This window comes from Taudactylus pleione, unplaced genomic scaffold, assembly GCF_031769625.1.
Source record: "Taudactylus pleione unplaced genomic scaffold, aTauple2 ptg002751l, whole genome shotgun sequence".
Classification (NCBI taxonomy): domain Eukaryota; kingdom Metazoa; phylum Chordata; class Amphibia; order Anura; family Myobatrachidae; genus Taudactylus; species Taudactylus pleione.
Genome location: NW_028287126.1, coordinates 760,001 through 774,393, shown reverse-complemented (window position 1 = coordinate 774,393; position 14,393 = coordinate 760,001). Strand labels below are relative to the sequence as shown.

Genomic DNA, 14,393 nt, shown 5'->3' with positions numbered 1-14,393 from the left:
GCTATACATGGTAGGGAGAGGGGTGCACATCCTGACTCATACTGGGATGCAGGTACCCGGCTTCCCTGACTAATCTACAAGGAGACGTGTGTAAGACGCCGATAAACGGAGGCAGCAATGAGCGCTGATAGATCGGGCCCCTGCGCTGGAGGGAGAGGTGGCCCCGGGCGAGCTATCAGCCGTTTAAAGATGAAAGTGCAGAAATAAAGACTCAATTTAATCTGCCTTAAAACCCTTCAACTTAGCGTTTGTGTAAGACCCGGAGAGTGAGCAGCGATGGGGGGAAAAGAGGCGCCTGTCCATGGCCCGGGGCTCTCTCCAGCATCGGCCGCGATTTCATTAGGCGCTAATGCGGCTGCTCTGTTCTTCCCTTTGTTTTATTAACCATTTCCAGCGTACTCGCACTGACCAGCTACTGTGTATAGCTAGGGTATACTGCCCAGCTACTGTGTACAGCTAGGGTATACTGCCCAGCTACTGTGTACAGCTAGGGTATACTGCCCAGCTACTGTGTACAGCTAGGGTATACTGCCCAGCTACTGTGTATAGCTAGGGTATACTGCCCAGCTACTGTGTACAGCTAGGGTATACTGCCCAGCTACTGTGTACAGCTAGGGTATACTGCCCAGCTACTGTGTACAGCTAGGGTATACTGCCCAGCTACTGTGTATAGCTAGGGTATACTGCCCAGCTACTGTGTACAGCTAGGGTATACTGCCCAGCTACTGTGTACAGGTAGGGTATACTGCCCAGCTACTGTGTACAGCTAGGGTATACTGCCCAGCTACTGTGTACAGGTAGGGTATACTGCCCAGCTACTGTGTACAGCTAGGGTATACTGCCCAGCTACTGTGTACAGCTAGGGCATACTGCCCAGCTAATGTGTACAGCTAGGGTATACTGCCCAGCCAGTATGTACAGCTAGGGTATACTGTCCAGCTACTGTGTACAGCACTAGGGTATACTGCCCAGCTACTGTGTACAGCACTAGGCTATACTGCCCAGCTACTATGTATAGCTAGGGTATACTGCCCAGCTACTGTGTACAGCACTAGGGTATACTGCCCAGCTACTGTGTACAGCATGGGTATACTGCCCAGCTACTGTGTATAGCTAGGGTATACTGCCCAGCTAATATGTACAGCTAGGGTATACTGCCCAGCCAGTATGTACAGCTAGGGTATACTGCCCAGCTACTGTGTACAGCACAGTAGTATACTGCCGAGCTACTGTGTATAGCTAGGGTATACTGCCCAGCTAATATGTACAGCTAGGGTATACTGCCCAGCCAGTATGTACAGCTAGGGTATACTGCCCAGCTACTGTGTACAGCACTAGGGTATACTGTCCAGCTACTGTGTACAGCACTAGGGTATACTGCCCAGCTACTGTGTAAAGCACTAGGGTATACTGTCCAGCTACTGTGTACAGCACTAGGGTATACTGCCCAGCCAGTACGTACCACACTAGGGTATACTGCCCAGCTACTGTGTACAGCACTAGGGTATACTGGCCAGCCAGTATGTACAGCACTAGGGTATACAGCCCAGCTAGTGTGTACAGCTAGGGTATACTAGTCCTAACGATTATTCGGGGGAAACAAACATCGTTTACAAATAAGAATATTATTCTATCTCAGTATCAATACATCGTTTCAAACATCGTTTACATATAATATATCTCTGGATCAAATACATCGTTCATACATAAATAATAATAATCATAATAATAATAAACCTTTCGTTTAATATATATATATAATATCTATAGATGTGTGTATATAATGGGCCACAAAAATGTAATTGCAAACTTTTTATTAAAACCAACGAAAATTAAATAAGAATCATACATTGTTACATACAAAATTAAATTTACAAATATATGTAATGCTATTCCATTAACTATATATATATATATATTTATTTTTAAGAAAGATAACAAAGTATGTCACGACATAATGCATAGGAATCGATCATGTAAAAGTTTAAGAAAAAAATATAATACTGTGTTTACCTGTATTTATAGATACACACTCTAAAATATATGTGTGTGTGTGTGTATATATATATATATATATATACATATATATATATATATATATATATATATATAAACATTTTAAGAAAATATGAATTATGAAGTACCACTACATATATTTTATAGGTATCCCTATATATAAATACGTTTAAGAAGAATATTTATAATATTATAGACACATCTTGCACAGTCCGAGTTTCAGCCTGGCTAACATTTGTCCTTCTGAACTATCCATTTGACAAATAAATGGATCTCAGCAGGAGGAGAGTGTGTGTAGGAGGGAGGGGGGGTCTCAGCCTCTCTGAGATAAGTTTGTGAGAAGAAAGTGATTTATGCAGCATTTATAGGACATCTCTCAAGCACCTCAGTCAGACCAGCAAGGCGCAAGGAGCGGGACAGCGCCGAATCCTCTAATCTCAGTGTATACAGATAAATGTGACTATTACACTCTCAGTGTATACAAATAAATGTGACTATTACACACTCAGTGTATACAGATAAATGTGACTATTACACTCAGTGTATACAGATAAATGTGACTATTACACTCTCAGTGTATACAGATAAATGTGACTATTACACTCTCAGTGTATACAGATAAATGTGACTATTACACTCTCAGTGTATACAAATAAATGTGACTATTACACACTCAGTGTATACAGATAAATGTGACTATTACACTCTCAGTGTATACAAATAAATGTGACTATTACACACTCAGTGTATACAGATAAATGTGACTATTACACTCAGTGTATACAGATAAATGTGACTATTACACACTCAGTGTATACAGATAAAAGTGACTATTACACACTCAGTGTATACAGATAAATGTGACTATTACACTCTCACTGTATACAGATAAATGTGACTATTACACTCTCAGTGTATGCAGATAAATGTGACTATTACACACAGTGTATACAGGTAAAAGTGACTATTACACACAGTGTTTACAAATATATGTGACTATTACTCTCAGTGTATACAGATAAATGTGACTATTACACTCTCAGTGTATGCAGATAAATGTGATTGTTATAAGCTCAGTGTATACAGATAATTTTGACTATTATAAGTTCAGTGTATACAGATAAATGTAACTATTACACTCTCATTGTATACAGATAAATGTGACTATTATAAGCTCAGTTTATACAGATAAATGTGATTGTTACACTCTCAGTGTATACAGATAAATGTGATTGTTATAAGCTCATTGTATACAGATAAATGTGACTATTACACTTTCAGTGTATACAGACAAATGTGACTATTACACAACCAGTGTATACAGATAAAAGTGACTATTACACTCTCAGTGTATACAGATAAATGTGACTATTACACTCTCAGTGTATAAAGATAAATGTGACTATTACACTCAGTGTATACAGATAAAGGTGACTATTATAAGTTCAGTGTATCCTGATAAATGTAACTATTATACTCTTAATGAATACAGATAAATGTGACTATTATAAGCTCAGTTTATACAGATAATTGTGACTATTACACTCTCAGTGTATACAGATATATGTGACTATTACACTCTCGGTTTATACAGATAAATGTGACTATTACACTCTCAGTGTATACAGATAAATATGTCTATTACACTATCAGCGTATACAGATAAATGTGACTATTACACTCTCAGTATATACAGATAAATATGACTATTATAAGCTCAGCGTATACAGATAAATGTGACTATTATAAGTTTAGTGTATACAGATAAATGTAACTATTACACTCTCAGTGTATACAGATACATGTGACTATTACACACTCAATGTATACAGATAATTGTGACTATTATAAGCTCAGTGTATACAGATAAATGTGACTATTACACTCTCAATGTATACAGATAAATGTAACTATTACACTCAATGTATACAGATAAATGTGACTATTACACTCTCAATGTATACAGATAAATGTGACTATTACACTCAGTATATACAGATAAATGTGACTATTACAAGGTCAGAGTGTACAGATAAATGTGACTATTACACTCTCAGCTTATACAGATTAATGTGACTATTACACAATCAGTATATACTGATAAATGTGACAGATAAATGTGACTATTACACTCAGTATATACAGATAAATGTGACTATTACACTCAGTGTATACATATAAATGTGACTATTACAAGGACAGTGTATACAGATAAATGTGACTATTACACTCTCATTGTATACAGATAAATGTGACTATTACACTCTCAGTGTATACAGATAAATGTGACTATTACACTCTCAGTGTATACAGATAAATGTGACTATTACACTCTCAGTGTATACAGATAAATGTAACTATTACACTCTCAATGTATACAGATAAATGTGACTAGTGCACTCTCAATGTATACAGATAAATGTGACTATTACACTCAGTATATACAGATAAATGTGACTATTACAAGGTCAGTGTATACAGATAAATGTGACTATTACACTCTCAGTGTATACAAATAAATGTGACTATTACACTCTCAGTGTATAAAGATAAATGTGACTATTACACTCTCAGTGTATGCAGATAAATGTGACTATTACACACAGTGTATACAGGTAAAAGTGACTATTACACACAGTGTTTACAGATATATGTGACTATTACTCTCAGTGTATACAGATAAATGTGACTCTTACACTCTCAGTGTATAAAGATAAATGTGATTGTTATAAGCTCAGTGTATACAGATAATTTTGACTATTATAAGTTCAGTGTATACAGATAAATGTAACTATTACACTCTCATTGTATACAGATAAATGTGACTATTACACTCTCAGTGTATACAGATAAATGTAACTATTGCACTCTCAATGTATACAGATAAATGTGACTAGTGCACTCTCAATGTATACAGATAAATGTGACTATTACACTCAGTATATACAGATAAATGTGACTATTACAAGGTCAGTGTATACAGATAAATGTGACTATTACACTCTCAGTGTATACAGATAAATGTGACTATTACACTCTCAATATACACAGATAAATATGACTATTATAAGCTCAGCGTATACAGATAAATGTGACTATTATAAGTTCAGTGTATACAGATAAATGTAGCTATTACACTCTCAGTGTATACAGATAAATGTGACTATTACACGCTCAGTGTATACAGATAAATGTAACTATTGCACTCTCAGTGTATACAGATAAATGTAACTATTACACTCTCAGTGTATACAGATAAATGTGACTATTACACTCTCAGTGTATACAGATAAATGTAACTATTACACTCTCAGTGTATACAGATAAATGTAACTATTGCACTCTCAGTGTATACAGATAAATGTAACTATTGCAGTGTCAGAAAGTGCCTATTAGTGAAAGGACACAGAAAGGGTCAGACAATAGCTCCCCTTCTAAATGAACAATCGCAATTTCCCAATGAGGGGAAAGAGTTTGCGATCTGAAAGTTGATGCTTTCCCAACAGCCGGTGCTATAATATTACAGCGCTGCGCCCAGCGGGAGCCCGGAATAATTTAGCCCCTTTCTCCCCGGACTCGGCCTTTTGTGCAAACGTCTCTTCTCGCAAGTTTTTCAATGAGAATGGGACACTCTGCAGCCCCCCTACATCCCCCTTTATTTTATGGGGGTGGGTTTCTTTTGTAGCAAGGATTCTTTTCCTTCTGATGCTTCAATAGACTGCAGCCTTTTGTCAGCCAAGTTCATCTTCAAGTTTGAGATAAAAGGGGGTCGCTTGGCAGAGGAGCAGTCATTGTGCCGGCACTCACAGGCTCAGACAAATGCTCCATTGGGTCACTGGGATCGTTTTGCTGGCCCTAAACTCGGCTTAGACGCCCGCGAGCACCTGGACCAGTTTCTGCGCTTACAAAACTGTTAACGTATCTTATAGATATATATATATATATATATATATATATATATACATACACGGCATTATATATGTAATCTAGAAATATATCTAAATAGGATTTTATTTATATAAATTTGTGCGTGTGTTCAAATAATAATTGATAGCAAACGAAATTGAAATTTGGATGCTAATTTGTAATATTTTTTCCTTGCTACTTTTCATCTGAACTATATTTGCGACAAATTATAACTCTAAAACACCGTCTATTGCAAAGAAATTTCCAGCCTGGCTTATTAAATCTGCTATTTGTTTTAAAACATTTCAACATGTACAATAAAATTACCCCGCGTAAAATACATAGGAATAAGAGCCGTAAACTATAATTATTTGTCGGCAGATGGTATTCTGTATTATTATGCCGTTAATTATTATTATTATTATGCCCTTAATTATTTATTATTATTATTATTATTATTATTATTATGCCCTTAATTATTTATTATTATTATTATTATTATTATTATTATTATGCCCTTAATTATTATTTATTATTATTATTTATTTATTATTGTTATTTTTATTATTATTATTATTTTTATTATTATTATTATGCCCTTAATTATTTATTATTATTATTATTATTATTATTATTATTATTATTATTATTATTATTATTATGCCCTTAATTATTTATTATCATTATTTATTATTATTATTATTATTTATTAGTATTATTAAGTAACAATAAAATAACATTTGGATTCTCTGGGGGATAATTCTCACACACTTTGTGGAGCGGACATTGAGCTATTTCCCGGCGCCCTCTCATGAGTCCTGATGCTGCCTCTCTCGGAGTATATGAGGCTGTCACTCTGGATCACCTGATTCTGGAGATGTCACCGTAACCAGATCCCTGATTGTCAGCCAGACTGTTCCTGCCAGTGCCCAGCAGATCCCACACTGCTAATTGCCAGTGATTGCTCCAATCGGGCAACTGTCAGGCGGCTTCCAGGGGAGCATTTATACAGCCGAAAATCTGTGTAACAAATTAACGCGGCCCTGAGATCCAATCCTCCTCCTGTCCTCTATAAATAACTGATCAAGGCCTGGCTGTCAGACCCTTCCCCGGGAGAGTGATCTCACAGCTGCATCAGGTACACGGGGACCGATCATCAGCAGCAACTGGACTCTGAGCGTATCCCCAGTAACACAGGATCACACGGCGTAAGAGCAATAACATTACTATGATGATGAGCCATAGATGGTGTAATCGTGTCCCTGCATAGTATCACTAGTGACAGGGGGTTTATAAACGTGGCACATGTCACTGCTACCAGGTGTATTGTATGAGACCTTATACATACATACATACATACATACATACATGCTTCCTGTGGTGACAGCATTCTCCCTCTACTTTACCAAAGACCCAGATATGTCTCTCAGCGCTTCAATATTACACCTTCCTTGTCCCCTCCAAAATCAGATCTGTCTATGTCTCCCCTCTCTACACATTAACCCTTTTATTTCTCTTACCACCGAGCTCTAATTTTTGGGAGCTCTCTGTACCAACAACAAGCATTGTAAACATGTCATCCCACTGCTCCATCACTGCATATAATCCCACTGCTCCATCACTGCACACTATCCCACTCCAGCATCACTGCACACCATCCCACTGCTCCATCACTACACACTATCCCACTGCTCCATCACTGCACATAACCCCACTGCTCCATCACTGCACATAATCCCACTGCTCCATCACTGCATATAATCCCACTGCTCCATCACTGCACACTATCCCACTCCACCATCACTGCACACCATCCCACTGCTCCATCACTACACACTATCCCACTGCTCCATCACTGCACATAACCCCACTGCTCCATCACTGCACATAATCCCACTGCTCCTTCACTGCATATAATCCCACTGCTCCATCACTGCATATAACCCCACTGCTCCATCACTGCACATAATCCCACTGCTCCATCACTGCATATAACCCCACTGCTCCATCACTGCACATAATCCCACTGCTCCATCACTGCATATAATCTCACTGCTCCATCACTGCACACTATCCCACTGCTCCATCACTGCATATAATCCCACTGCTCTATCACTACACACTATCTCACTGCTCCATCACTGCACACTATCCCACTACTCCATCACTGCATATAACCCCACTGCTCCATCACTACATATAATCCCACTGCTCCATCAGTGCACCCTATCCCACTGCTCCATCATTGCACGCTATCCCACTGCTCCATCCCTGCATATAATCCCACTGCTCCATCACTGCACATAATCCCACTGCTCTATCACTGCACACTATCCCACTGCTCCATCAATACATATAACCCCACAGCTCCATCACTGCTCTATCACTGCACACTATCCCACTGCTCCATCACTGCACATTTATCCTACTGCTCCATCCCTGCACATTACGCCATTGCTCCATCCCTGCACATTATCCCACTTCTCCATAAACGCAAAGTTTTTGGGTTACACATGACCCCCCTGCCCTGCGCCTACCTTTGTCGCCCAGAATGCCATCGATGCTGTGCTTGGTTTTCTTGTCTCCATCTTCTTCTTTCTTGTCACAATCTTCATCTTCCTCTTTTTTCCCGAACTTGATTCTTAGGACTCGGCTAATCGAACTCACTAAACCTCAGAAATGGAAAGAGACGGGAGGGGATATAAATTGGGTGACAGAGACCACGCTGGTCCCAACAGGCACTGAGGGTCCAGGTACTCCACAACACACTACACAAAACACATTCATTAATGGGTCATCAAATGTCATAACCACACCCAGAGGGCATTAGAGAGTCAGCTCTGTAGCCAAGTCGGGGGACCGAGATTTCCAGCCCTGCGCTCACCTGAGGGGACCGAGCTCCGGTCACAGTGTCCGTCCTTCAGCAGCCGGTCCCGGATCTCCCAGCTAAACATCCCGGGATTCTCCCGTTTATATTCCTCGATCTTCTTCTCAACGTCGGGAGTGGCTACCTGCTTTAATAGTTACACAAGGCCGGGACATGTCAGCATGGAGATGTTTTATAAATATGCGTATATGTGCGACTTTATACCTAATCTACGCGTAAATATCCCCTGCAACTATATATAAATATGCGTATATGTGCGACTTTATACCTAATCTACACGTATATGTCCCCTCCAAATATATATAAAAATATATATTTTTTGTGTGTTTTTTTCGTATATTGATTCTAATATATACAAATTATATATTTATAAGTGGGTGTATATATTAGTTATAGTATATACAAACCCTGACACGTACATACAATATATATATATATATAAAATTATATATATATATATCATCATATCAATCCCAAAAAATATCACAAAACTAGACCAGCACACCATCAACTTAATACAAAAAGAGTAAGGTGTAGTAATTTAAGACACAGCCATGCTTATCGGGTAAACCTGATGCATGTCAGATCTGCTATGCAGTAAGGTCCATATAATACTTAGCAATGCCTGGTGACCAAATTTCATGTATCCAACAAAAGCCCGACGGCCAGGCGTCCCTCTTGTATGTTATTTACATGACATATAAATAACAGGGTCAGTGAATAATAGGTTGTCATAATATTGGACATATAAATCAAGTCTATCTACATTTAAAAGTTTTGCATGAAAGTTTACTAAAAGTTCTGCCTTCCACGCCTAGCCTTTATAAAAAGCAATATATATATATATATATATATATATATATATATATATATATATATATATATATATATATAACCAAATTATATATTTAGTCAATTTTATATTTATTTATTTTATATAGATTTTTTTTTTTATATTTATCAAATTATATCCCAGATGAAAGTATAATTAATCAGCAAAACTTTTGATACTTCAATCGCTGTCATTTTATTGTCTGGGTGCCGTCTATTTATCTATGTATCTTGTGCATATTGTTCTTTATATATATATATATATATATATATATATATATATAATAATGTGTGTGTATATACATGAATATATTCTAGAATTAATACGAATAAATGCCTAACAGTCATGCATATAACCATTTATCTAGATAATAGTTAAACATCATCCTACATCAATAAGATTCATAGATACAATTCTATACTAGTATCCAGTATTTATACAGTGTCTCTGGGACACTCACCCTGGGCTTGCTGCCTCCGATGGCCCCGGGCCGGATTGAGCCCGTCTCCTGGTATCTGCAGAGAATTTTGGAGACGCAGCCATGGGAGACCCTGAGCTGCCTGGATATTACGCAGGGTCTGATGCCATGATGAGCCATCTCTACGATCTTATGTCGGATGTGGTTGGGCAGGGGTCTTCCATTGATAAAAACTCCCCCGAGCTGGTTAACTCGACCTTGGCCTAGAGGAGTGGACACTGGGAGCAGAGAAAGACAGGACATGATGAGCACCCGGTGGTAGGTATAGAGCTGTCCCCTCCACTGCAAACTCTGTAGATCGCTGTCACTCTCCGTGCCCTCTCTGTGCCCTCCCTGTGCCAAGCTCCCACCTTCCCGCTCAGCACAACTCAGAAACCAGATTTGTAATAAATAAATTTTTATTTACCAATAAATCACACACACACACACACACACACACACATACAATATTTATAATTCAACGTTCTCTTTATGATGGATAAAGGACAATTAATGGCGAATAATACAGGATAACAGTAACTAATAGTGGGATGATGGGGGTAACTGAACGATTTGGGCACAAATCTAATAAGGAAACTATCCCAAAGTAGAATGCTAGTGATTATGGTGTCGGGCGCATCCCATCTGATATATGAATAATTCGCAATGTCTATACAATGTTCTGCGTGCGATCCGGCGATGGAGCTGTAATATGTGTAATATCTGGCAGATTAGGACAATTTTACAGCCTCGGAGAGGAAACAAGTCGGCTGCATAATTTAATGGTGTGAGAGGGAGAGAGTGAGAGTGGCGGGGAGTGGGCTGGAAAAAGCAGATATTTGGAGATTTAATTACAATCATGCGCTGCTAATTCAGAGTCACTTGGCTCCTACACCCTGGATATGTGATTACAGAGAGGGGCCACTCCACAGGCCCATTGTACATTCAAGTGGCACCAAGAAGCCGTCCTTATTATTCGCAGTCATGTTGTGCAAACATTGCCCTAATCCATTGATCCATCTCTTTGCCGTCTGTTTTACTTTCATTTGCTACAGAAAAGTACTTGACTAAATCCCCCCAGCTTGTGTGTTTTGCTGTTTTCGTGGCTTTTCACAGTTTTATTCCCCGCACTTGATCACGGAATGTATGAATGTGGATTTGGAGAAGTGCGTGTGCTCTGGGCATCAGATGCGTAACTCTGCGCCCACCACCCTATACAGCCCCCCAGCACCTTAATTAGCTTCCAAATTCTGATCAACGAAATTCAAGTCACTCCTAGAAAATCCCGTGCAATGGTCACAGATAGTCACAGGTAATGGTCAGTGCTAGGGAGTCACAGGTAATGGTCAGTGCTAGGGACTCTCATGTAATGGTCACAGATAGAGTCACAGGTAATGGTCACAGATAGCGTCACAGGGAATGGTCAGTGCTAGGGAGTCACAGGTAATGGTCAGTTCTAGGGAGTCTCATGTAATGGTCAGTGCTAGGGAGTCACAGGTAATGGTCAGTGCTAGGGAATCTCATGTAATGGTCAGTGCTAGGGAGTCACATATAATGGTCAGTGCTAGGGAGTCACATGTAATGGTCAGTGTTAAGGAGTCTCATGTAATGGTCAGTGCTAGGGAGTCTCATGTAATGGTCACTGCAACCAACCCCCCTTGATCCATCAGCTGGAATCTGTTGTACACAGAGGAACACTGTAAAATGATAACGTGTGAAATCTGTGCCCACTAGTATCCTCCATTAGCAGAAATGTAACCGGAGTTTCCTAAGCCCCCTTTCCCAAGGCTGGGAAATAATTGCTGAGAGAAGTGCACGCATCCCTGCTCATTTCTGCGCCAGCGGAAAATACGTTTTAAAGATTTAAAAAAACAAACCAAAAACATAAAAAACCCCAAATGAATGAATGTTAAAGTTTGTGAAATGTGACAGGAGTTTCTGATATCTGCAAGTCTGTATCTGGAGATTGTATAGGAGACCTACCTTCCAGGGGGAATCCTGTGCGGGGGTAATTCTGACCTGGAGCCGGCCGCATCATCCTTGGGATAGTGCCAGGCAGTGCAGCCATTCGCTGGAGGTCAGAGTAAGCCAGGAGAGTGACAAGTCTTTGGAACAGCCGCAGAACTGCGCCCCGTCCTGTGCAGACCCCAGCTCGGCCAAATATACAAGAAAGTTACTAAAGAGCACAAACAACACTGTGCTAAAAGGGACCAGAGTAACTTGGGGAGGCTGAAGGCTGCAGGCTGAAGAAGAAGAAGATGGGCATTCACACAATGGTGGGACCTGGGCAGAGGTTGTCTGCTTGCCTTCTCTTTCGCTAGGTGATGGCTTTTGGGGGAACAAATTGTGTCAGCTGAGAGCTTTGCAAGTTGTTAAAGTGGCCAACTTTGGCGCACTATGTAGGGGGGGGGGGGGGGGGAGTCTGTGATCAGTGATAGGCTCTTCCTTGGTTCCTTTATTCATGAAGAGGGATGGGGCTATGGCATGGGCCGCTGGACCAATAGCAGGCAAAACGCACAATGCACAGACTGGGAGGTTTTTCATTACTCTGTGCCTGGCCTCGCTCTCATAGAGGGAGAAAAGGAAAAAAACACTTTCTATTTTATTTTTATTGTTTTCAAAATGCGACCAGGAGGGCACAGAGGGAATAAGAGACAGGAGGGCGCAGAGGGAATGAGAGACAGTAGGGCACAGAGGGAATGAGAGACAGGAGGGCACAGAGGAAATGAGAGACAGGAGGGCACAGAGGGAATGAGAGACAGGAGGGCACAGAGAGAATGAGAGACAGGAGGACACAGAGGGAATGAGAGACAGGAGGGCACAGAGGGAATGAGAGACAGGAGGGCAGAAGGAATGAGAGACAGGAGGGCACAGAGGGAATGAGAGACAGGAGGGCACAGAGGGAATGAGAGACAGGAGGGCACAGAGGGAATGAGAGACAGGAGGGCACAGAGGGAATGAGAGACAGGAGGGCACAGAGAGAATGAGAGACAGGAGGGCACAGAGGGAATGAGAGACAGGGCACAGAGAGAATGAGAGACAGGAGGGTACAGAGGGAATGAGAGACAGGAGGGCACAGAGGGAAAGAGAGACAGGAGGGCACAGAGGAAATGAGAGACAGGAGGGCACAGAGGAAATGAGAGACAGGAGGGCACAGAGGGAATGAGAGACAGGAGGACACAGAGGGAATGAGAGACAGGAGGGCACAGAGGGAATGAGAGACAGGAGGGCACAGAGGGAATGAGAGACAGGAGGGCACAGAGGAAATGAGAGACAGTAGGGCACAGAGAGAATGAGAGACAGGAGGGCACAGAGGGAATGAGAGACAGGAGGGCACAGAGAATGAGAGGAGGGCACAGAGGGAATGAGAGACAGGAGGGCACAGAGGGAATGAGAGACAGGAGGGCAGAAGGAATGAGAGACAGGAGGGCAGAAGGAATGAGAGACAGGAGGGCACAGAGGGAATGAGAGACAGGAGGGCACAGAGAATGAGAGACAGGAGGGCACAGAGAGAATGAGAGACAGGAGGGCACAGAGGGAATGAGAGACAGGAGGGCACAGAGGGAATGAGAGACAGGAGGGCACAGAGAATGAGAGACAGGAGGGCACAGAGGGAATGAGAGACAGGAGGGCACAGAGAATGAGAGACAGGAGGGCACTGAGGGAATGAGAGACAGGAGGGCACAGAGGGAATGAGAGACAGGAGGGCACAAAGAATGAGAGACAGGAGGGCACAGAGGGAATGAGAGACAGGAGGGCACAGAGAATGAGAGACAGGAGGGCACAGAGGGAATGAGAGACAGGAGGGCACAGAATGAGAGACAGGAGGGCACAGAGAGAATGAGAGACAGGAGGGCACAGAGGGAATGAGAGACAGGAGGGCACAGAGGGAATGAGAGACAGGAGGGCACAGACAATGAGAGACAGGAGGGCACAGAGGAAATGAGAGACAGGAGGGCACAGAGAGAATGAGAGACAGGAGGGCACAGAGAATGAGAGACAGGAGGGCACAGAGGGAATGAGAGACAGGAGGGCAGAAGGAATGAGAGACCGGAGGGCACAGAGGGAATGAGAGACAGGAGGGCACAGAGGGAATGAGAGACAGGAGGGCACAGAGGGAATGAGAGACAGGAGGGCACAGAGAATGAGAGGAGGGCACAGAGGGAATGAGAGACAGGAGGGCACAGAGGGAATGAGAGACAGGAGGGCAGAAGGAATGAGAGACAGGAGGGCAGAAGGAATGAGAGACAGGAGGGCACAGAGGGAATGAGAGACAGGAGGGCACAGAGAATGAG

At 41.4% G+C, this 14,393-nt stretch overlaps 1 protein-coding gene across 3 annotated transcripts in view; it reads right to left on the bottom strand.

The window, feature by feature from the left end:
• The window catches only part of PAX7 (paired box 7), a 176,725-nt gene extending 164,278 nt beyond the window's left edge, over positions 1-12,447 (bottom strand). Inside the window, exons 1-4 of one of the 3 annotated variants that reach the window (XM_088466304.1) lie at positions 12,082-12,447; positions 10,102-10,337; positions 8,807-8,936; positions 8,460-8,594 (exon numbers count right to left, since the gene is read on the bottom strand). In XM_088466304.1, coding sequence (XP_088322430.1) covers positions 8,460-8,594; positions 8,807-8,936; positions 10,102-10,337; positions 12,082-12,166 — 586 coding nt within the window. In that variant the 5' untranslated portion in view covers positions 12,167-12,447. The remainder of the gene's footprint in view (positions 1-8,459; positions 8,595-8,806; positions 8,937-10,101; positions 10,338-12,081) is intronic. The other 2 variants (XM_088466306.1, XM_088466305.1) reach the window with 2 other exon arrangements.
• Between the last annotated feature and the right edge of the window lie 1,946 nt (positions 12,448-14,393).